At 43.0% G+C, this 25,753-nt stretch overlaps 1 protein-coding gene across 1 annotated transcript in view; it reads right to left on the reverse strand.

Moving 5' to 3' along the window:
• Window positions 1-25,443, reverse strand: part of ANKFY1 (ankyrin repeat and FYVE domain containing 1) — an 89,716-nt gene extending 64,273 nt beyond the window's left edge. The window contains exons 1-2 of the mRNA XM_077482356.1: window positions 25,292-25,443; window positions 11,754-11,946 (exon numbers count right to left, since the gene is read on the reverse strand). Coding sequence (XP_077338482.1) covers window positions 11,754-11,946; window positions 25,292-25,301 — 203 coding nt within the window. The 5' untranslated portion in view covers window positions 25,302-25,443. The remainder of the gene's footprint in view (window positions 1-11,753; window positions 11,947-25,291) is intronic.
• Between the last annotated feature and the right edge of the window lie 310 nt (window positions 25,444-25,753).

The raw sequence follows: 25,753 nt of genomic DNA on the forward strand, positions 1-25,753 counted from the left end.
GATCATGCCAAAAAAAGCTTTTATTTAAGGTGTTTCTAAACCCACAACTGTAAAATCAATCTGTACATGCAGTAAAGAATGCTTGTTAGCTGTAGAAAGCTGTAGAATGGGTTTTGCAGCGTTTTTTTTGCAAAACTATACTCCCACATCAGACCCACTCAAGGAAGTTTATGCTTTGTTGTGCGACACTCCCAGGCAAATTGAAACACACTAGAAGACTACATACATACATACACACACACACAAAACAAACATTTTCATTTGTGGCTGTCATTATCACTTCACTGAAAAAAAAAAAAAAAAAAAAATTCACTGTCGATTACGTTATCAGTGGCATTTGAAAGGCAGCTTAGAGGTCATATGCTGCCCCCAAGACAACCGTTTTAATCCTTAAAAAGCTGCAACATTACAAACGGTTGCTGGGCAGTGTCATTCTCTTGAATGAGATATGCTTGGAAGCGGTACTGCCCACCTAATGTGACCTATGTACCACCCATGGTTAGCCGCCATAATAAATTGTGAAGAGCAATTAGGTAGGGGTGGTAAAAATGAAAATCAACTTACTGTTTTTACTGTCCCCTTGCCACAAATATAAGTGAGGCCCTAGTGTTTTTTTTTGCAGCTCGTTTTTGTGTGCAATTTTACTTCAGTTGAGTAATGTTAGAGAAAGTGGTGTAATTTGCATTTGCATATTTAAATATGATGGTTGATTTCAGTACAAGATTTAGTTTTATGTGGTATTAATTGCTGTTATTGTATCTTGTTATTGTGATTTTTGTGTTGTCTTGTTTACTGTAATTGCATTTTAGTCATTTCCCTTTGGGATTAATAAATTATTTCAAATCTGGAAAAAACAAAAACCATGTACAGGTAATATGTTCCTTCATACTTCAAGTATGACCTTTTTGTTGTAGCAGTAAAATAACTTTAAAATATTCAGAAAAAATATAAAATGAGGTTACATAGTTAAATCAGGTTGAAAAAAAACAAAAATTTCTTAAAGAAAATTCATAAACATATTAAAGTTATTGTACCGTCAAAGAACTGACACCTGGAAATGCATTTTATGTGTAACTGAACGTTGTATACCGTTATCAGACACTGCAGGCTGTAGTAGGCCAGGTCTGGCAATTATCAATGATTTACACACAGTCTGCTATGTGTGCAAAGCTATATCCAATTAATGCATGTACGGTATGTATTCGATAAAAAATAATGAATGAAATGTTTAATAAAGGATATTATAACTACCTGAATGTTCATTTGTATTTTCATGTACTGCAGCCTGGGGTCAGGGAGGTGACCATATTAAATTGCTATTAAAAGGCTTGATTATATTTTTTAAATAAAAATGTTATTCTTACCTGCTCTGAGCAGTGGTTTTGCACAGAGCATCCCCAATCCTCCTCCTCTTGGGTCCCCCACCAGCACTCTTGGCCCCTCCCTCCTGTGGAGTTCCCCTATAGCAAGCAGCTCGATATGGGGACACCCAAGCAGGCTCCCTCCTGAGCCGCTGCTTCGTGTGTCCAATCACACATGGACCGAGGGTTGGCCCCACCCTTGTCCTTTCATTGGCTCACTGGCTGTGATTGACAGTAGTGTGAGCCATTGGCTACTGCTGCTGTCTCAGCCAATCAGGGAGGAGAGGCCCGGGAGAGTCGAGACTCCCATGCACATCGCTGGATTGAGAGGGGGCTCAGGTAAGAATTAAGGGTGGGGGCTTGGGGCGCTGCTGCACAAAGGTTTTTTACCATTACGCATACAATGCATGAAGGTAAGAAAATACCTTGAGCCTATACAACCACTTTAACTGATGTAGAGTAAAGTGAGGTCACCAAACTGGCTGTACTGTCTTACAAAGCTGTGTAATTCTTATTCTTAGATAGTAGCTGGACAAATTACAAAATGTTCTGCATTTTTTGGCCTATTTATTTAGCCATTTGTCAGGTAAATATCCATTTCACTTGTCTGCATTTGTTGTCTAATAAGGTCATAAATGTAAATGAGAGCACTGCGGTTCTTGCACAAGAGGTGGGTGCAGCTATAAAGGAGTTTCATATTTATTGTGACACTGCAGATTACACAGGAATATTTTCTGAGTCACATCAAACTATAGCCTAAGGAAAAAGTAAGTACACCAGATGGAACTTGTAGATTATTTCCACATATTTGAACAAACATTACATCTTCATTCTAACAGATCCTTCAGATAAAGGCAATATAAATAAAGGGCTGCTTTTATTAGATCAGTCAGTTCTGGACAAATTAGTAACTATTTAAAATCTCTAAAGCATCTTTGCAGAGCTGTAGGAGCGGTGAATACACCACTCCTGAAGTGCCCCTGCCCATCAAAATCAAGGGGCATCGTCGCTGAACCGCCGGCAAAGAACTGCTACAGTGGTGCTTTGCGGGTGGTTTTAACCCTTTTTAAGCCACTAGCGAGGATTAAAAGCTCCCCGCTAGCGGCCGAAATGTTCCGCGTCCCCGCCGATGCCCGGACGCTGGCAGTGTATTATATTTAATACAGGTACATATACTGCAGTCAACTTGCGCAACACTTTACATATATATTGTACATTCTAATTAGTCCCTGCCCCCAGAGACCTTACAATCTAAGGTCCCTTACATCCATACACCAGAGCCAATTTAGACAGCATCCAATTTACCCTACAGACATGTCTTTGGAGTGTGGGAGGAAATGGGAGCAACCAGAGGAAATCCACACAGGAACAGGGAGAACAGCAAACTCTAGACAGGTAGTGTTGTGGTTGGGATTCGAACCAACGACCCTAGGTTCTGCTAGACAGAAGTGCTAACCAATTAGCAACTGTGCTGTCTAATAGCAAAGAGAACACCAGACCCTAGACAAGGTATAAGGTTTAAGCTGAAAGGGTCTTAAACTGGTGGTCCTCCACAGTTGTTGCAAAACCACAAATTCCTATGAGGCTTTGCAAGGCTGACAGTTTACAAGCATGACTCTCACAGGCAGAGGCACTATGGGCTGGTTCACACCACAAAAAAGCTACTTCAGATCCATTGCGTCTCTGCTTGCACGTTTTTGGTGTGTGCCAGTGCATTTTTTACGCGTTTACGGATGCATTCCAGATGCTTTTTTCCTGTTCTTTTTTTTCACTTTAATGGGGTCTGGTGCCTTTTTGATGCATTCCAGTGCATTTTTTGTGTGCGTTTTACTGCGTTCCAGCACAGTGCAGGAAAAAAGCAGCATGTTCTACTTTTTTTTTCCTGGAACTGACCGCAATGTTTTGAACTATACCATTGAAAATCAAATCTATTTTCCACGTGTTTTTGATGCAGAAAAAAAAAACAAAAAAAAAAAAAAAACGCACTGGACTGAATGTGGTATGAACTGGTCCAAAAGCTGAAGTTTGGCCAAAAACACATTTTTGCACATTTGCACATTTAAAATTACTCAACTCTTATGAAATATGCCCAATCTCTGGATGAGGTTTGTGAAATCTTTGTAACATTAGTCACCACCTGCATTCTGTGAAAAACAATGCAAAGCTTTTTTTCTGAATGGAAGAGGTGGCAAAAGCAAGTGACCTCCAATGATATCTGTACCGCGCTGTACTGTTGCGAATTTGACACCAACAGGAGACGGAGGGATAAGTAAACGAAATAGATTTTAAAAATGCTGTAGAAATGGTGCACACTTAGAGTTAAGTCAATTTTACTGTACCAAAATTGTTTTTAGCCACACTTCAGGTTTAGACTTTGGTCATACTTCAAGTTTTAAATAAGATAGGTTCCTAAGGAAGTTCGGAACTTAACACTCTTAATCAAAATTGACTATTTTTAATCCTTATGCTGCTAGCATTAGTTAATAGATTTACTTTCCTATCATATTTACTCTTTTTTCCCACATTTCCTCAGTTACTTGCTGGTTTCCAGGCCTAGGCAGATACGGTCATATATCGCAGGTGTCCTCAGGAGGGGAGAAGGGGCTTTCTCAGCTAAGCACACCCTCTTGCCCGTGTTCAGTCAGAATCGGCAACCCGTCAGATTAGGTGACGAAAGTGATGGTCCGTCAGCTGCATCCACCGCTACCAGGTTTGCTAATCTGACAGAACACCTGCAGTCTGAAGAAGGCAGAGCTCAGCTATACCAAGATGGTGCCCTGAAAACCTTTCAGGAACTGAGAGACTATTTTGCTCTACCAAATAAATCCTTCTATAAGTATTTGCAGGTCAGGCACGCACTGGAGGACCTTAGAATGGAGCCCAATCCCAGTTCTAAAACAAATAATTAATGCAGAAACAGGGGAAAGGTTTAATTTCGAAAATATACCCACATATAAACGAGAGGAGAATGGGAGGGATAGAGATCCCTATGTACAAGAGGAAGTGGGAAAAAGATGTGGGAGATATTTCCGAAATACCAATGGAGCCAGTTCAAGAATTTGATTCCATTGTATCACTCTTTCCCTCTCAGAGGATGTCACATCTGTTCTTATTATACTCCTCATAAACTTTTTCAATTTGGCCGATGGCTGGAGGTGACAGGAACCATTGATCGGGTGTTTGGACCCTCCACCAGGATGGAGGTGAAGTATTGTCTCCTGGGATTAGTTGAAGGAGTTGGAAACCCGGGAAGCAGCCAAACGGCGGTTCTCAGATGCCTATTTCAGGCAAGAAAACTGATTGCCCTAAGATGGTTGTCGGTGTCGCCTCTGTCAGGTAGAGAATGGATAAATAGCATGAATGTGGTAATTCTTAAAGAGAAAACATTATATATAAAACAAGGGACTTTAAAGAAATATGACAAGATGTGGAAACCTTGGTGGGAAGCCAGAGGGCTTGATATGTGAATAATAATAGTGTAGAAAAATATTTTAAAACGATGAAAAGTGACCCAATAGGAATTAAAGTAAGAGTGTGGAAGTGTGCGAGAATGGGGATGAGAGGGAAGTGTGATAGAGTGGGAATCTAGATTACATGGAACATCAGGCCCTCATGATACCAATGCCCTCTTAGGTCACCCAAGATATGAACGATTCTTTTTTTGTTATATTCTTATCTGATAAGGTGATGGGAGGAGGGGGGGGGGGGGGGACTGAGGGGATGTTTAATTTTGATGTATTTTGTAAACAAAATAAATAACTTAATAAAGAAATAAAGTTTAAAAAAAGAAGAAGGCAGCGGACATCTTACTACACCCAGCTACATCTTGAATTTCAGAGTAATTTTAGTAATAAAAGTAAGTATTTATAAATAAATATAGTATTATTGACATCTGTGATGCTGTCTGGATGTTTATTTTTGAAAGCCCAAAGATTTAGTGCTGAGCACTGCGGGGTGTACCAATATGGCCTCCGTCACCTTCCTACTGCTGGCTTCCAGCTTCTTTCAAAAAGCTACATCCAAACAGCATTGACAGATATCAATATACTATATGTATATACGCTCACTTTATTACTAAAATTACTGTGAAATTCAAGACGTACTTGGGTGTAACAAGATGTCCGCTGCAGCTTCTTCTCACTGCAGGTGTTCTGTCAGATGAGCCAACCTGGTAACGGTGGACGCACGTGCAGCTGACGCAACATCACTTCCATTGCCTAATTTAATGGGTCGCCAATTCTGATGGAACACCTGCATGGCTAAACTAAGGGCAGATGATTCCAGGAAGTAAATTCTACATGAATCATTTGCACTTACTCAAGATGGCCACAGCCAGAAATACTAGGGGGTGTTTTTCAAAGTGATTTCTCAGCAAATCAAATCATAGAGACGTGGATGGATGGGAGAGTTTGCTTTAAATATAAAAAATTAACTAAACAGTGTTTTTGCTATGTGGTGCCCAGATGCAGTGTAGTTTATTTAATAGATTTAAAGAGGTGGTAAATGTAAGGCCTCATGCACACGAGACGCAGTTAAACGCACGTTCAGATGCAGTTGGACAGTTTTTTCAACTGCCCCTGAACTCATTCAATGTTATCCTATGTGTCCATGCACACAGTCTCGTTTTTTTCCGTTTTTATGCAGTTGCGTTTAATCTCGTTTTTCCAGAAGCAAAAAAATGCGTTCAGAAGCAAAAATTTCCACGTTTCAGACGCAAAACGCGGTAAAACGCAGCAAAATGCAGCTACCGCGTTTAGCCGCGTTTGCGTTTATATGCGTTTTTAAAGGTGACCTTTTTTTTTACATTAAAAATTTCAAAAATGATTGCAAATGATGAAAAACCATTAGAAAAATATTTTAAACAATTGCAATTGCAAGTGGACAATCCACAACTTGTGGCAAGTGACATGGCAGGTGGCAAGTGACGTGGCAAGTGGACAATCCACAACTTGTGGCAAGTGACATGGCAGGTGGCAAGTGATGTGGCAAGTGGACAATCCACAACTTGTGGCAAGTGAAGTGGCAGGTGAAGTGGCAAGTGACGTGGAAAGTGGACAATCCACAACTTGTGGCAGGTGACGTGGCAAGTGACCTGGCAGGTGACGCGGCAAGTGACCTGGCAGGTGACGTGGCAAGTGGAAAATCCATAACTTGTGGCAGGTGACGTGGCAAGTGACGCGGCAAGTGGACAATCCACTTGTGGCAGGGGACGTGGCAAGTGGACAATCCACTTTTGGCAGGGGATGTGGCAAGTGACGTGGCGAGTGGACAATCCACAACTTGTGTCAGGTGACGTGGCAAGTGGACAATCCACAACTTGTGGCAGGTGATGTGGCAAGTGATGTGGCAAGTGGACAATCCACTTGTGGCAGGTGACGTGGCAGGGGATGTGGCAAGGGACGTGGCAAGTGGACAATCCACAACTTGTGGCAGGTGACGTGGCAGGTGACGTGGAAAGTGATGTGGCAAGTGGACAATCCACAACTTGTGACAGGTGACGTGGCAGGTGACGTGGAAAGTGATGTGGCAAGTGGACAATCCACAACTTGTGGCAGGTGATGTGGCAAGTGGACAATCCACATCTTGTGGCAGGTGACGTGGCAGGTGACGTGGAAAGTGGTATGGCAAGTGGACAATCCACAACTTGTGGCAGGTGATGTGGCTGGTGACGTGGCAAGTGGACAATCCACAACTTGTGGCAGGTGGCATGGCAGGTGACGTGGAAAGTGGACAATCCACATCTTGTGGCAAGTGACGTGGCAAGTGGACAATCCACAACTTGTGGCAGGTGACGTGGCAGGTGATGTGGCAAGTGATGTGGCAAGTGATGTGACAAGTGGACAATCCACATCTTGTGGCAAGTGACGTGGCAGCTGACGTGGCAGCTGACGTGGCAAGTGACGTGGCAAGTGGACAATCCAAAACTTGTGGCAGGTGACGTGGCAAGTGACGTGGCAGGTGATGTGGCAAGTGACATGGCAAGTGACATGGCAAGTGACGTGGCAAGTGGACAATCCACATCTCGTGGCAAGTGACGTGGCAGGTGATGTGGCAAGTGATGTGGCAAGTGGACAATCCACAACTTGTGGCAGGTGTTGTGGCAGGTGATGTGGCAAGTGATGTGGCAGGTGATGTGACAAGTGGACAATCCACATCTTGTGGCAAGTGACGTGGCAGCTGACGTGGCAAGTGGACAATCCAAAACTTGTGAAAACAAAGAGAAATAATAGATATGGCGCTATACCGATATGTGGGGGCTACCAATATGTTGGCGTATAAAATGTGGACATAAATGTGCTATGTTGTGTTAGTCAATTTCACATATGTGAGAGTATATATAATTTCCAGCGTGCTGGTTGATTTTAGGCAAAGATACGTGTAATATATATTTTCCAGCGTGCTGGTTCAAAAACCCCAAAAAATAAACAAAAAATACACAACAAATCCAAAAGATCACGGTATGGCAAGTCCCGTGACCCTCTTATGCAATACTTATCTCTATAGCAATATGTAATTACTAAGGTGCAAGTGCAAATAAATTCATATAAAGCTGAAAATTAGGACTAGGTGTGATACCTGGTGAAATGACCGTGAAAATTATACTAGGGTGCCCAGGTATAAAATTAAATATCACAGTGATAGCATAATCTGATATTTAGTCTACTAGTGATGCTATATAGAAATTAATATAAAACCTAAATACCATAAACGTAAAACATAAATGCAATGAAATGATATGATACAAAAGATTAGAATGGAATAAAATTAGGAATATGCAAAAAATGTGCAAAAATTGTGCAAAAGATGTGCAAAAAATGCAGGCAAATTGTAAACATCGGACGTGATGGAGCAAGTCTCTATTAGGTGACGGAAAGATCCGCAGGTGCAAAAAGGAGGGAAGTGGTGATTTCCAACCGTGTTCTTCACATTCGGTGGCTTAATAGTGTATTAAATTATTATGCTCTCACCGGAAGGAGGACCCCATCCGGGGTGGATCAACTTTCACAATATTAGCTATTGTGCGGCTCTCTGGCTTCCTTCAGCTGTAAAAGTTAGGGATCCCTCGTTCCTCCGTGAGTGCAATACGCCACGTTTATATGAAGTAGAGAAGAGGCACGTGGCAAGTGACGTGGCAGCTGACGTAGCAAGTGACGTGGCAAGTGGACAATCCAAAACTTGTGGCAGGTGACGTGGCAAGTGACGTGGCAAGTGACGTGGCAAGTGACGTGGCAAGTGACGTGGCAAGTGACGTGGCAAGTGACGTGGCAAGTGACGTGGCAAGTGACGTGGCAAGTGACGTGGCAAGTGGACAATCCACAGCTTGTGGCAAGTGACATGGCAGGTGGCAAGTGATGTGGCAAGTGGACAATCCACAACTTGTGACAGGTGACGTGGCAGGTGACGTGGAAAGTGGTGTGGCAAGTGGACAATCCACAACTTGTGGCAGGTGATGTGGCTGGTGACGTGGCAAGTGGACAATCCACAACTTGTGGCAGGTGGCATGGCAGGTGACGTGGAAAGTGGACAATCCACATCTTGTGGCAGGTGGCATGGCAGGTGATGTGGCAAGTGACGTGGCAAGTGGACAATCCACAACTTGTGGCAGGTGATGTGGCAAGTGATGTGGCAGGTGATGTGGCAGGTGATGTGACAAGTGGACAATCCACATCTTGTGGCAAGTGACGTGGCAGCTGACGTGGCAAGTGACGTGGCAAGTGACGTGGCAAGTGACGTGGCAAGTGACGTGGCAAGTGACGTGGCAAGTGACGTGGCAAGTGACGTGGCAAGTGACGTGGCAAGTGACGTGGCAAGTGACGTGGCAAGTGACGTGGCAAGTGACGTGGCAAGTGACGTGGCAAGTGACGTGGCAAGTGACGTGGCAAGTGACGTGGCAAGTGGACAATCCACATCTCGTGACAAGTGACGTGGCAGGTGATGTGGCAAGTGACGTGGCAAGTGGACAATCCACAACTTGTGGCAAGTGACGTGGCAGCTGACGTGGCAAGTGACGTGGCAAGTGGACAATCCAAAACTTGTGGCAGGTGACGTGGCAGGTGACGTGGCAAGTGACGTGGCAAGTGACGTGGCAAGTGACGTGGCAAGTGACGTGGCAAGTGACGTGGCAAGTGACGTGGCAAGTGACGTGGCAAGTGACGTGGCAAGTGACGTGGCAAGTGACGTGGCAAGTGACGTGGCAAGTGATGTGGCAAGTGGACAATCCACATCTCGTGACAAGTGACGTGGCAGGTGATGTGGCAAGTGACGTGGCAAGTGGACAATCCACAACTTGTGGCAAGTGACGTGGCAGCTGACGTGGCAAGTGACGTGGCAAGTGGACAATCCAAAACTTGTGGCAGGTGACGTGGCAAGTGACGTGGCAAGTGACGTGGCAAGTGACGTGGCAAGTGACGTGGCAAGTGACGTGGCAAGTGACGTGGCAAGTGACGTGGCAAGTGGACAATCCACAGCTTGTGGCAAGTGACATGGCAGGTGGCAAGTGATGTGGCAAGTGGACAATCCACAACTTGTGACAGGTGACGTGGCAGGTGATGTGGCAAGTGGACAATCCCCAACTTGTGGCAAGTGACGTGGCAAGTGACGTGGCAAGTGGACAATCCAAAACTTGTGGCAGGTGACGTGGCAAGTGACGTGGCAGGTGATGTGGCAAGTCACGTGGCAAGTGGACAATCCACAACTTGTGGCAGGTGCCGTGGCAAGTGACACGCTAAATACAAGTACACTGCAGCTCTCACAGCTGCTGCTACTCACTCTGGTCTCACAAAATTGCTGAAATAGTTAATTTTTGAGCTGGGGAGGGTCTATGATGTTAGCTTAACTAAACGCTTCTAGACGCAAACGCGGTAAAACGCCGCTAAATCGCGGTAAAAATCGCGGCAAAACGCGCGTTTCTAAACACCGGTTTCAACATGTGTCCAGCAGCGTTTGCATCTGCGTCTCGTGTGCATGAAGCCTAAGGGTGTACTTAGGCTAAGTTTACACTTGTGTTTGGGGCAAATAAAAAAAAAAAAAAAAAAAAATAGCAGTTGAGCTGCATTTTTACCTACCACCTGCTGCCCCCAGTAAGTCTCACGACCAAACTTTGACAGCAAAGTTCCGACAGAACGACTCCGTCTTACAATTCGATCGTATGTGGGCTTCATCTGACCTTTTCTGTCTAAAAATCTGACGGACTTTAGAAATAGAACAGGTTTCAAATCTTTCCGCCGGAACCAGTACCTATCGAGAAAACCGTTTGCCTGTATGCAGGTCCGACGTTTCAACGACGACGTAAGAGCAGCTACTAGCTACTGAACTTCCTTTTTATAGTCCCGTCGTACGTCATTGTGTTAAATGATTGGACTTTGGTGTGATCATGTGTAGGCAAGTACGTTTCAGCGGAACTCAGTCTAAAAGTCCATCAGAGTTCATTCCGATGGAAAGTCTGGTCGTGTGTACGCGGCATTAAAGGCAGTCAGGTTGCATTGCATACTTGATGTGGCAAGAACTTTAAACCCCCCCCCCCCCACCCGTTGGGTTTGGCAGGCAGTATCTCATGCCAAAGCAGACTTATTCAAGTGAATGGAGGCATGCTGCACCCACATGCAATGCACGCAGTGGTGCAGGCTTTTAGGGTTTAAATTAGGCAATGAAGCGGCAACATAATGCCTTCTGAAAAGCAATCCTCCAAGGATCACTCTTCAGAGGGCAGTGTTAATGTAAAATGATGATAGTTTTATCACATGACAATTTGCATTTTTGCTACTTTAGGAGATTGAATATATTTGCTTTTATCTTTCTGAATAGAGATCCACCGTTTACCTGTGAACAGTTTCCATGGGGTGCACAATTCACAAGACTGTATACTACATAAACACATTCTTAGAATTCTTTGGACTAGTTTAGTAAAATGAAAATATGACACAAGACCATAACAAAAAATTCTGTGCCTCATATCTAAGTCAGTGTTTCTCTCTCTCTCCCCCCCCCCCTCCGCATGTCAAATTTGTTTATTGAATTTTAACAATTACTATACATAAGTACATATGGTGGTAGCAAAAGAAAAGATCACATACTGGACAGTCATGCCACAACTGGGAAGGATATAGCCGGGATGCAGAATTATGTTTCCAGGGGGCTATCGCCCTTCAGATGCATTATGGTGTAGGCTAGCAATCTTTGTCACACTTTAGATGAATCCATTACTTGAGTACAACAAATTTTGTAACTGGCTGGTACTTGCACATATTTATCCATTTCATATAGTGTGTTTAATATTTTAAATGTTTTTACACTTGCCTTACAATTCGTAAGCATTAATGTAACAAAGTTGTGCAAGCAAAATTACGCTTATGAAAAGGGAACAGTTTTCAATGCCACAGGACCTCATCCTACCTGTACTGTTCCTGCTGGAAGAGCTGGGCAACGATTGTCAGGAGCCGGCTGATGAACGAATCATTGGAGACCTCCTTGTTGGCCTGGGCAGCCAGAAGGGTGCATTTCTTTTCCGTCTCCGCCAGTTTCTGCTGCATCTTCACATATTCCTGACGCAGAAGCGTCAAGTGCTTCTGCAGTTTACCCACTTCCTCTACAAGAGAAATATCAATGTGAGAATATAGAAACCAAGCAGGACCTTCCAACAAGACCTGACCCTGTAAGAAGTTCATCCACAGATCAAATCCCACTTTCTGGTACAAAGATAAAATTTCTTTTTACTTGGACTGCATTAACTTAGAATACAGAAAAAAAAAAAAAAAAAAAAAAAAAAAAAAAGGTAAATACCTGTGTGCAAGATATCGGACACCCAGTTATTCTATGGGCCAGCACCTTTTACATACAAATTCCCAGGGAATTTTTTTTTTTTTTTTTTTTTTTTATGAGGTAGGTTGCAAATCCTTTTCTAAACGCTCCCCATAGGCTTGCAAGCAGCATATAGAATGTCACAATACATGGGCACTGGCAATGTGTGTTTCTCAACCCTTTTTTCAGTCAAGGCACCCTTTAAAATTCTGAACAACCTTGAGGCACCCCTCTAAAATGTAAAAAAAAAAAAAAAAAAAAAAAAAGGATCGTTTTACATATTACAGCAACATCCACAAGTTTAGGACGCCCAACATTAGGGGGGATGCAAACACCTTTTGCAAGCTGGTAATGACTAGTATTCCAGTGTTTCTTTCTCCTTAGTTTCTCTCCCTCAGCCCTCGTTCACACAGAACATGGCTTTGAAAAGATGAAGCGCATTTCAGTCTGACTTCAGGGGCAGCTTGAACGACATCGGTGCAGGTTTATGCACAGATGTCTATTGAAATCGCCCCCGAGGTCGCCAGAAACTGCTTTTGGAAATTGGTGTGGCAACGCAAAGTTAGCGCCTCACTGATTGGGACGCTCCTATTGCTGGCAATGGGGTCCAATTTGACATGCAATATGACCTGTCAAATCACGTTGATGTGAACGGGGACCCACTCGGCTAATGTAACCTCAGTGTTGAGGGAGAGTGGCAGGAGAGGAGTTAATAAGGAGATGTGCAGTTACCCAATGTTCTGATGACGTTATTGCTTGTTAGGACCCTGGTGACTAGAAGATTGTAATGGTGCACAATGAAAACCTGGGGCTGTGTGTAACTAAAAAGCTTCATCTACCCACTAGCTTGTATACGTTGCTTGGGAACTTATGCATCACATACTAGTAGATTATGTGAAACTTACCTTACAAGAAAGCCCTCCAGCAGCGTGCTGAAGGCGCTTTCATCTTTACATCTGTCTTTTTTCCATGTGTGTGGGATCTGCCGTTTATGGCACAGAACTGGGGAATACCGTTCCTTCAGAGTGCATGTATCGGCAACGTCACCGGCTGCATCTAAAGTAAATATCTTCTAAATGGTGCACATTTAGGAGATATTTCCTGTACCTATAGGTAAGCCTTATTATAGGCTTGCCTATACATAAAAATCATGCATTGGAGTTTACTACCACTTTAAACAGTCTGTTCGGTCCAAGCTGGCCAAAGCAAAACCATTTCCTATACTAATACTTGCGGTTGCAGTTGGTGCTGTAAAACTGGTCTGTAGCATCAGCTACATACAGTATACAGCACCTTGTCTTGGCAATGGGATGGTGAATTCTTGTCCTGCTTCTGGAACAAAACTGAGTCAGGCTGAGTGCTGCTCAGCCATTCACAGGAAGCTTTGTATATTATGAATGAATATAAGCCTTCCAATGATTGGCTGAGGGGGAAGAGGCTGGACGACTCCACGATCTCCACTTTAGTCAAACAGGGAAAGCATTGCAGCAATTCATAAAAATGTAAAGCTTCCCCAGTGAATGGCTGAGGAGCTCATAGTCCAACTCCATTTTGATCCCGGAAGCAGAACAGAAAGTCCCCATACTGTTGCTAGACTCATGATCCCCATGATTAGGCTCCAAGGGGCAGAGCGAAACGCGTTGGGGCATGGCCTGGTTGGAGCCCAGGCTGTGGTTGCCACACACTCACAACTAATGGGATTGTTTTCGATGTGCAACTTCAGAGATATTTTTTTTCTATACAGTGATGCTTGAAAACAGTGCTGTATACTGTATCTGATGCTACATAAAGTTATACAGCGCTGACAGTATCCACATGTATTTGTAAAAGGAAATAATTTGTTTGGCCAGCTTGGTCCAAACAGACTATTTAAAGTAGTAGTAAAGCTGGAGTTTTGGCTCTAAGGAGACAACAAGCACTTTTCTGCACCAAATGAAAATGTGAATTGTGTGCATTGATGTGCTGTAATGCCATACATTTATTCTGAATGGCTCCCCAGTATAGCTTTTCAATGCATGTGCATTAAAACAAATGGAAACAATCTACCATGCGTTGTGGTGTGCTGTTAATATTTATAATGCATGCACTGGTTCCAACACAATATGTGTTAACAGGTGGTAAAAACCAGACTAACATATGCACACAACAACTGTGGGAATCCACTCTAATTATCTATACATTGAGTAGTTTACCAAAATGTTAAAGTCAACGCCAGCCTAAGTTTATAACTTACCAGTCCCATATTATTTGTACCCTGAAAATTAAAGGGGTTGTAAAGTCAGAAGTTTTTTTTTTTTTTTTTTAAAGCCTTCTGTGTGCAGCAGCCTCCCCCCCCCCCCCCCCCCACACTTACCTGAGGTCCCTCTCTGTCCAGCGAAGTCCATGAGTGCATCTCAGCCATCCGAGAATCTCCCTCCCGATTGGCTAACACACACTAGCGGTGCCATTGGCTGTCGCTGCTGTCAAAGTCAGCTAGCCAATCAGGAGAGAGAGGGAGAATTTTTTACCTTGCATTAAGGTAAAAAAATTATTTAGGCATCAGCTTCCAGTGATGCGGGGGCGAGTTCCACTGTCTGTGTCAATGGACGTAGCAGCGAGCAAGCACTCCCATGGAAAGCGGTTTCCCATGGGGGCACTGGACAGAGGGGAGGGGCCAGAAGTGCCATTGCACAGAGGCAGGAAGTATAGGCACATTTGTTTGTTTTTATTTTACAAATCGCTTTAATACATTACATTTCTTTTCTTTTTTTAAAGCAAGCAATGAAAGTACCTGAAATCAACTTGGCATCGGCCTCTTGCAGTGCACAATGTGTCCAGCAGCACAAGGAGAGTCAGTTGTGCTGCATTGCACCTAGTAAGAGGATAGGAGCACAGAAAGGAGCAAACTTTGAATGAGCTCATTAGGGTGCTGCTTCTTCTTTCACTGTCCAGTCACAGGGTCTGGGTGAGGAGGGGACGACGCAAACAACAAGGCTCAGGAGCGAGCCTGCATGAGTGTCAGCATTGGAAGCAGCTTTCTATGTGGGCATTTGCCAGGAGTGCTGGCAGGGGACCTGAGAAGAAGAGAATCAGGCCACAGGCCAGGAAAGTATAAACCTGTATTTATTTTTTTAAGAGCCTTTACAATAACTTTACAATCAGGGCTCTTTCAAATGACCGATACGTTCAGGACAGCCTGTCAGTTTTTTTAAGCAGACCTGAACGGATGTTCCATAGAGGTCTATGGAGCGTCAGATGTCAGCGGTGACATGTCCACTGACATCCGACCCGCTTCAATCCGAAAAAGTGTAACGGAGGAAAAACCTACTTTTCCATGCGTCTGCAGATTGGATCGGGTGACAACGGACTCTGCAGTCTGTCATCATCTGATCTCCCATAGGGGAGAGTGGCGCTCTGACAGGTCCATCCCTGCGCAGTGTGCAGAGACAGACCTGTCATCTCCCTGCTCAGCGGGGATCGACGGATCGATAGAGCCTCCTTATCTCTCTCCTACACAGAATGAGCATTTAAGGTGGTTGCAAAAGCAAAAATTTGTTCACACCCACTTTAATCTTTGAGGTGTGGAGGGGCTCCACTGCAAGGGCCCAATTCTTTAAGTTCTTAAAGTTGGGCTTTAAATACATTCATAAACGAAGTGTCAGTTCTTTTGCTTGGCTCCACCAGGGCAGGCTCTGTGCCTCCCATATATGAAATGCCAAGCTATCCTCTTTTTCAGTCTTACATTCCTTTTACATGAGTGCACTTTGCAGCGAGTACAAAAAGCTGCTACACAGAGCTATACATCTAGAACAAGTAGATCATTCACTATTCCTTCTGACAGAAGGCAGGGATGCCAAGCCATACATGCCCCATACACCTAGCATGGAAATGTACATTGTACAGATAGGTTAGGTATCAGATCCATTAAACACCGGAAAACAACTGATTTACTGCAGACCTGGGAACAACCCAGCAGCGTCATGCGATTTAGGCAATGAGAGCAGTTTGTCAATGAAATGATACATTGCACTGGTTACATTTCACAGCAGCGAAGCATTTGTAAGCATTGTAAAGTTAGGTGACCTCCACTAAAGTGTAAACGAGCCCGCTGTGGCAAAGGTCTGTGCATTCAGCCTTGTCGGAGGCATTGTACAACCCTGCAAAAACATTTACCAACTGTAAATGTGTAGTGTAAGAAAATGCCATCTCTAGGACCGTGAATGAAGCCTGCAAAAATATTTCCATGGATAGACAAAGGAGTTACATATTTATTTTATTCAGTGTGACAGAGAGAGGAATTCATATAAGAATGTAAAACTATAACCACACGGAGGACCTAGGGCACTCAAAAGGATGACTCCGAACAGAATATACTGGGGGAATTCCATAAAGTGATAAGACTTTTCTAGCACTATGGCCCCCCATTACCATGGCATGTACTCAATTCATGAAAGCTCTGCTCCAGTTTCTGTACAAATGCTGATACATGTTTCAGATTCAGGTGATTCCTACTATTGCAATGGCTGCGTCAAATTCAAAAGAAGAATTCTCGCCAACTTGCAGATACAGTGCCTTGAAAAAAGTATTCATACCCCTTGAAATTTTCCACATTTTGTCAGGTTACAACCAAAAGCATAAATGTATTTTATTGGAATTTTATGTAATAGACCAACACAAAGTGGCACATACTTGTGAAGTGGAAGGAAAAATGATAAATGGTTTTCAAAGTTTTTTAGAAACAAATATGTGAAAAGTGTGGCGTGCATTTGTATTCAGCCCCTCTGAGTCAATACTTTGTAGAACCACCTTTCACTGCAATTACAGCTGCAAGTCTTTTTGGGGATGTCTCTACCAGCTTTGCACATCTAGAGAGTGACATCATTGCCCATTGTTCTATTGCAAAACAGCTCAAGCTCTGTCAGATTGGATGGAGAACATCTGAACAGCAATTTGTATGTCTTGCCACAGATTGACTGGGCCGTTCTAACACATGAATATGCTTTAATCTAAAAACCATGGGCCGCCTGCTGGAAGGTGAACCCCAGTCTCAAGTCTTGTACAGACTAACAAGTTTCTTCTAATATTGCCCTGTATTTGGCACTATCCATCTTCCCATCAACTCTGACCATGCTGCTGCCACCACCATGTTTCACGGTGGGGATGGTGTGTTCAGTGTGATGTGCAGTGTTATTTTTCTGCACAAAGCATTTTTCTTTTAGGTCAAAGTTCAATTTTGGTCTCATCTGACCAGAGCACCTTCTTCCAAATGTTTGCTGAGTCCCCCACATGGCTTCTCGCAAACTGCAAACAGGACTTCTTATGGCTTTCTTTCAACAATGGCTTTCTTCTTGCCACTCTTCCATAAAGGGCAGATTTGTGGCGTGCATGACTAATAGTTGTCCTGTGGACAGATTCTCCCACCTGAGCTGTGGATCTCTGCAGCTCCTCCAGAGTTACCATGGGCCACTTGGCTGCTTCTCTGATTAATGCTTTTTTTTTGCCTGGTCTGTCAGTTTAGGTGGAGGGCCATGTCTTGGTAGATTTGAAGTTGTGCCATACTCTTTCTATTTTGGGATGATGGATTGAACAGTGCTCCATGTAATGTTCAAAAACATTAAAAAACTAAAAAAAATTTTTTATAACCCAACCCTGCTTTAAACCTCTCCACAACTTAATCCCTGACCCGTCTGGTGTGTTCCTTTGCCTTCACTGTGCAGTTTGTTCACTAAGAAGCCTCTAACAAACCTCTGAGGGCTTCATAGAATAGCTGTATTTTTACCGAGATTAAACTACACACAGGTGGACTATATTTACTAATTAGATGACTTCTGAACGCAATTGGTTCCACTAGATTTTAGTTCGTGGTATCAGAGTAAAAGGGGCTGAATACAAATGCACGCCACACTTTTCACATATTTGTAAAAACTTTGGAAAACCACTTATACTTCCACTTCGCAATTATGTGCCACTTTGTGTTGGTCTATCACATAAAATCCCAATAAAATACATTTATGCTTTTGGTTGTAACATGACAAAATGTGGAAAATGTCAAGGGGTATGAATACATTTTTCAAGGCACCATACCAGTGTACAAAGAGATGCCGGTGTTCAAGGTTGGGCATATGTGCTGGTAAGCTGTCATTAAAGTGGACCACATACTATCAACATAGACCTTTTTTTTGCTTTGAATATCAAAAATGAATTAAAAAAGGGAAGCTCCACCCAAAAGGGGAAGCTCTGCTTGTTTGCCTTCACCTACAATATTTGTAGCTGCTGACTGTTAATTTTATTTTTTGCCCAGACTGGAGCTCCTCATAAAAGGTGACAGCTTCCTACACAGGGATCATGACTGCTAGGGTGACAGTGACTGCCATTTTCCAAGCAACAGATGACTCATCCCTAGCGCCATTTAGCTGTTAGCCAGGAGGTTTCCCCGGCACTCAGCCGAAAATAAACAAAGGGGTGGGGATACTAGCTGACATCATTGTTCCATTTTTGGCCATGGCCATATTTGGGTGATGACATCACCCAGCATCCCCACCCCTATTTTTATTTTTATTTGTCAGCTGGGGAACCTCCTGGCCAGCGGCTGAATGGAAACGGGGAAAAGTCATTGGTTGCTCTAAAATGCCTAAAAACGGACCCTAGCTAGAAAGGGTCCAAACATGCACTATGGACGCTCCAGCCTCAGTCCTATCGCCCTCCAAGCAACAAGTTACCATACCGATTCCTGACAGGAAGACATGCACAGCAATGAGGGACAGCTAAAGAGCTACTACAACATTCTTTATGAATTACCTAGATTGATAACATACTGTTAGGTTATATGCAAATCAGCTCTGGTTGCTCTTCATATGAAACTGCACAGACAGGCTTTATTTTCTGCTATACAATTATTATATTCCTCAGGGTGGATTGGATTTAAATCAAGTCAATTTAATTCACGGTTTAAATCATCATTTAAATCAATAGTAAAAGGGCCTAGATTTAAATCATAATTTTTAAGAGCAACTGTCATCTCTGTCCTGCAGCGGCTCCTCTTCTGACCTGCTGTTGACTCACTGACAGTCCCATTCACTTTATTGGGATGGCTGGTGATGTGGCAGTGACACAAGGAGAGGGACGTGGTGGCAGCAGGTGAGTGGATGCCCGCTAACTGGCACTGCCATTATGGATCTCGAACGACAGGTGCTCTTTAAATGCAAGTACTCGTTCTTACTGGTAGTTGGAATCTTTAATATTTGCAAACAAATTGAAGGCTTCCTATTTGGAATAATAAGCTGTCAGGTTAGTAAAAGAGCGATATCAGAACCAGTTCAATCATACAGTTTGTGGTGTACATAGGTTTGAAAAACAATGGGATAAAGGAATATTCCTGAACTTTGTTTTATCTCATGGTTACTGTAAAATTGTGTGAATACATCAATGCAGTTCATGTTATCTCAGCTTGCAGAGCTTGGATTTATTGAATGAGTTCCAACAAAAACTTTACTATTGCAGAATATACAGTTTCCTGCTACATAACCAATTTCCCTTTCATGCTGAATAAACTAAATTATTAATGTATCCTAAAGAGAAAACTATCTTTAGATATATTTTTTACTCCAAAAGCATTTTACTAAAATAATTTGATAAAAATAAATAAAAAAACATCCAATTTTTTTTTTTTTGATTATTTTTTTTAAATCATTGATTTTTAACCACCACGATTCCTATTAGACTAAAAGATCTGTTGTAAACCCTACTCAGAAAGAAAAAACAGCTAAACCACCAAATATTAAAAGCAAACCACTATTCAGAATATTTACTTGTAACAAAAAAAAACGCTCAAGCGGTTTCTTGAAATTATGTTGCTGAATTTTGAGCCTTTGCCAGGATTTCTCTTTTAAAATAGAGTCTCAAGATACTCTTCTGTAGGAAATATTCTGAACCTCCAAGTCTCCAAAGCACAGAGGTGTTAATTATTGACTTAAATCATTCTAAACAATTATATACCTGTTACTTATTTCACCCAGGACTGTGCACAAATGTGTAATCCAAGAGGAAAACACCTTCCCAGTTCCTGAAGACAAGTCGGTGCCGATTCCTCACCAACAGTGGAGAAAGCAGTGTTATCAATGTCTTAATTTTACTTGTCCCGTTCCCTCATTTACAAAGCCATCTGCTAATCCAATCAGAATAAAAGAAACTGTATAGTCTAACGGTTTCATTTTTATATACAGTATCTTGCAAAAGTGAGTACAGTACACACCTCACATTTTTTGTAAATATTTTATTCTATCTTTTCATGTGACAACACTGAAGAAATTACACTTTGCTACAATGTAAAGTAGTGAGTGTACAGCTTGTATAACAGTATACATTTGCTGAAATAGCCACACACACCCACACAGTCCACCTGCCAAGCTTCAAAAGAACATAAGGGCCGGTTCACACAGCGAGGCGATGCGAGGCGACGCGGCTTGCCTCGCCTCGCTCCCGCAAGTCGCCCCCGTTCTGTACAATGGAACCGTTCTGAGAGGAGCGACTCGAGTCGCTCCGACTCAGAAAAAAGGTTCCTGTACTACTTCGGGGCGACTTCGGGGGCGACTTGCATTGACTTCTATACAGAAGTCCTCTGCAAGTCGCCGCTGAGGTCCCCGCAGTCTCCGACTTGCCTCGCCGCGCCTCGCTGTGTGAACCGGCCCTAACTGAAGCGTCATCAAAGCATCAAAAACACATCATAAAAGCATGTTGAAGCGGTAGGCGCTTTAATGTGTGTTGAAGCCGAAGCAAGTGTAAATGAGCCCTAAAGATCTCTGAACACCAGTCAAAGCCCCTGTCACTAAATAAAATGGTTAGCTTACAGTCCTGTTTACACCTTGCTTTTGTAGCTTTAGGAGGTGCTTCAAGTCGTCTTCAAAGCCTCCATAGAACTCTATGACAAGGCTCCCTTGTAGCACCTGAGGCTTTTGAGAAGTCTTAATTCAGTTTAAGCTTCCCTTTGTTTTAGAGAAATTGCAGGTATGAGACATCCACACACACACAGGGCATCTGTCAAGCTTCAACAAAGCTTCAAAAGAGCAAGCATCATGGAAGCGTCACCAACGTTTCACCGAAGCATCACTAAAGCTTCCTCGAAGCACCAAAAACACGAAGCCAAAGCAAGTGTAAATGAGCCCTGACAATTGTGTGGTCATGCAACGATGTACCACTAATTATATATATATATATATATATTTTTTTTTTTTTTTTTTTTTTTTTTTTTACTTTCTGCTATAAAGCATATCCAATAAAAATAAACTTTTATTGTGTTAAATGTTTCTGGTAAATAGAAATCCCAATACACGTATATTGATTGAAATGTTATAGCGTCTACAAGCTATGGATATATATATTTTATATACTAGTAATGGCGCTGATCAGCGACTTATAGCAGGACTACAATTTTGCAGCGCCCAATCAGACACTTTGCAGGAACAAGTGACACAAATACTGTGCTAATAACAGCGGCTGGGAAGAATGATTAAAGGGTTAACTGTGTGCCTAGTCAGTGTTTTTGTGTACTCTATGTGCTGATTTTACTAGGGGAAGAGATGGATTTTATTCCATGCTTTGCAGGGACACACAATCCATCCCGTCTCCTCTGTTAGGCAGATCTATGTTCTGTGTGTCTTACCGATGATCGGTGGGTGCTGGCAGACGTCCATTGTCAGCACCCGCAGATCAGCTCAGCCCATCAGCAGTATACGCACCCCCTAGGCGGACGTGCAGGATAATGTACGTGTATGTATATATATATATATATATATATATATATATATATATATATATACACACACACACACACACACACACACACACACACACGATCCTGCATGGGAGGGTCACCCTGTAGCAGTAAATCTGCTATAGGGTGGTCCGGAAGTGGTTAATGTACCTTCTCTCAAAAGCTGTTAAGGAAAGCACACTGATTGCCAACTGAATGTCTACACACCCCAATGACAAATCGAAAAAAAGTCTGTATCGTCATGTGATCTGCTGTGATTGGTCACATGGGACCAGCAGCAGCTTGGTACAATGATCTGTCATCATGGTGACAGATCGCACTGCAGCACGGTCCATGGGGCATGGATGAAGGATGTCATTTGACTATAGGCCGGATGGGAACTGGTAAATACAACAACTATATGAAAGCACAAATGTGTAACACTGTAAAAACACTGTTTAACAAAGAGCTGGATGCATTCCTAAATGTACAAAATATATGCAGTAACTGGATACTAACACATGGTATATGGATGTCAACACCAAGAACAGTTGGTCCAGTAAATATCTGTTTTCTTTTCAGGGGGATCAGGAAGGAATTAATTTTTCCCTCACTGGAGCGAATCAGACTGTGCTCTTTGTTTTACCTTCCTTTTGATCAACTGTGGGTACAGGATTGTGAAATATGGGAGGTTTTCTATTTGTTTTTTCTACTGGTTGAACTAGATGGACCTGTGTCAAATCTGACAAAGATCCAAACCACCAAACTGTATGCTGTCTACCGGGCGCTCAGGCTGGGCACATCAGGGATCTGGTGGACAGATTACTGGGAGAGGCTGGGGAAGACCCAGCTCTCAAGGTGCACGTTGGCACCAATGACAAAGTCAGAGGCAGATGGAGTGTCCTAAAGAATGATTTTAGGGACTTGGGAGCTAAATTGAGGAAGAGGACCTCCAAGATAGTATTCTCAGGAATACTACCGGTACCCCGAGCCACACCAGAAAGGCAGAGACTAACACGGCATGTGGAGAAAGGATTGTCAACAACCGGCAAGGCTGTTTACATGTAATCAGCTGTGAATGGCCCTTTACCTCGATCTGTGATCAGCTGTGTCCAAAGCACACAGTGGTCACAGGGTGCGAGGCTCTGGGTGGATGTCCATGGATGGCCGTGCAATACTGAAGTGGTTGATGCATAGAATGTATTTAAGAGTATATAAACCCAACATTTCATATTCCTGATATGTGCCTGCTAGAGCTGCACAATTAATCGTTAAAAAAAAAAAAACGCTATCTCGATTCAACGCCCCTGAGATCTTTATTGCAGAGTTTGCCAATTCTTTCATATAACAAGTGGAGAGACGTATCTGCTCACTCAGCTGTCAAAAAAAAAAAAAAAAAAAAAAAAAAACCATCCCAGCAGTCTGCCAAGTTTTTTAACTGAAACATTGTAACTAACTCTTCCTTCTTAGATCAAAGGGAAACTTCTGTGTGTAAAGAAGAAAATCCAGGCAGTCAGCCAAGTTTTTAAACAATGCAGGAAGTTTAACCACTTAAAGCCTAAATCTTTTTCTGACACTTGTTTAAGTTAAAAATCAATATTTTTTGCTAGAAAATTAGAACCCCCAAAAACATTATATATATTTTAGCAGAGACCCTAGGGAATAAAATGTCAATTGCTGCAATATTTTATGTCACATTGTATTTGCCCAGCGGTCTTTCAAACGCAGTTGCAATTTTTTGGGGGGAAAAAAAATACACTTCAATGAATAAAAAAAAAACAAAAAAAAAACAGTAAAGTTAGCCCAATTGTTTGTTTTAATGTGAAAGATGATGTTACACCGCAAGAATCGTGATCTGTCTTCTAAGCAAAAAAAATTGCGATTCGCATTTTAGCCAGAATCGTGCAGCTCTAGTGCCTGCTGTACCATGTATGAGAAAGTATTCTCTTCTCTTTGTATTGCTTCTTTTTTTTGAAACCCCTGGTGTTCCTCTCAGTTTCTCTGCTCCCCTGCTAAAAACTGACCACATTAGGCATGAGAGCACATTGTGGCGAGTTCTCTAGCTGTGCTGGCAACTCAGCCTGCTCTCTTCCAATAATCAGACTTGTCCAGAATCTGATTCGCCCCCCCAACCACACACACAGTCTATCAATGGGAAGATTGGTGTACTGCTGTCTCTCTTCCCCAGCTCTTATGCAGCTGAGAACATTGAAAAAGTGAAAAAGGGGGGTATTTATAATTAAAAAAAAAAATAAAAATAAAAAATGTATATTATATATATACACACACAAACATACATACACACTGTTTTGCCTTTCATTTCTATTTTAGGCTGGTGCGAACAGACACCACATGTGATTCACACGTCGATACAAATTGAATGGCTGAAAATGCATCGCATTCGCACCAGAGTGGTGCAAGGACCCTTTCTGTGGTCTGCACTGGAATTGGATCACATGGGTGTTCACATCCATTTGACAGTTTGCACTGCGATCTGCGGGGTGCCATTAACTTTCTATTGACACCTGCAGTCATTCGCAGAGGGCACCGCGAGAGACAAGCGATGCAGAAACCCGTGCTGGTTCCCTCATCGCATATGTGGGAGTGACCCCTGACTTAAACTAAAGGAGTTGTTTTACAAGGCGATTGTTTACAATCACTTTACAGAAAATCCGTAAGGTGAACTTACACTGGACCCCATCCCCTACTGATCCCGGGATCACCCGCTGTGACACATCGCTTCACTGGTGGGGGGGGATATGAAATGCTTAATCTCCTAAACATACCCAATGTAGGTTCACCTTACAGATTTTCTGTAAAGGTGGATTTACCCTTCTGTCTTTACAATCACTTTTACTAGAGGGCATTCAGTTTGCTAATCACTGGGTATTACACAGATCATTTCTATACTGAATAATACTTGGATTTGACCTTTTTCTACTTTGTGTCTATGATGTCAGTGCTGCTGATCTGCCATCTCCATGTATACAGCTACATTGGAAAGTATGGTATGTGTCAGGGTGGGTGACAACGGTAGATCATGTGTGATGAGCGGTGTCACCTGGATAAGGTCCCTTGTGTCAGGATCACCAGGTACTATATTAGAATAGGCGAGTAAAAGATCATGAATATAGGACAGCTTCCATGAGATGTGAGTGGAGGAGGAGATCTCCAGACCGGTCCTTCCTATCATACATGATACATCCAGCTGTGTACACAGATCACCCCATGTACATGACACATACATGTCCTCCCCCCATCTATCACACACACTTGTAGGAAGACAAGGCCATCCTCTGCAGCCACCGTCCATCTCCTCCCCCCCACTGACACCTCTATCCCGATACCATGTACTGCCCGATCCCTACAGCTGCCCACTGTATCCCCGCAGGGCCCATTTCTTTACCTTCCGCCATGATGGATCCGCCCGGCTGTTATCGCGAGAACAGGAGTCAGGAGGAGAGAAGACCGTCCGAGGGGAAGTGAAAGAGTGCGCCTCCATTCACCCCTTCACCGCCGGAGCGCTACCCACTCGCTTCCAGCGCTCCAAGGAGGTAGTGCGACCTCCAGCGGACATCCACATCATCTGCATCTTCCCATACAACTCATGGAGGAGTTGTGTTTACAAAGCGCCCAGCTACTGGACCACGAAGAACATAAGCCCACTAATACTTATAACATCTTTTACTTCTGTCCCTGCATGCCACTTAGACACCACCCAAAAAAAAGGAAAATAAACTTTAACCACTTCAGCCCCGGAAGAATTTATCCCCTTCCTGCACTTTTTGCGATTCGGCACTGCATCACTTTAACTGACAATTGCGACGTGGCTGCCAAACAAAATTTAAGTTTTTTTTCACCACAAATG

This window comes from Lithobates pipiens, unplaced genomic scaffold (assembly GCF_037356315.1).
Source record: "Lithobates pipiens isolate NorthernLeopardFrog02 unplaced genomic scaffold, aLitPip1_a1.2 Scaffold_16, whole genome shotgun sequence".
NCBI classification, from domain to species: Eukaryota; Metazoa; Chordata; class Amphibia; order Anura; family Ranidae; genus Lithobates; species Lithobates pipiens.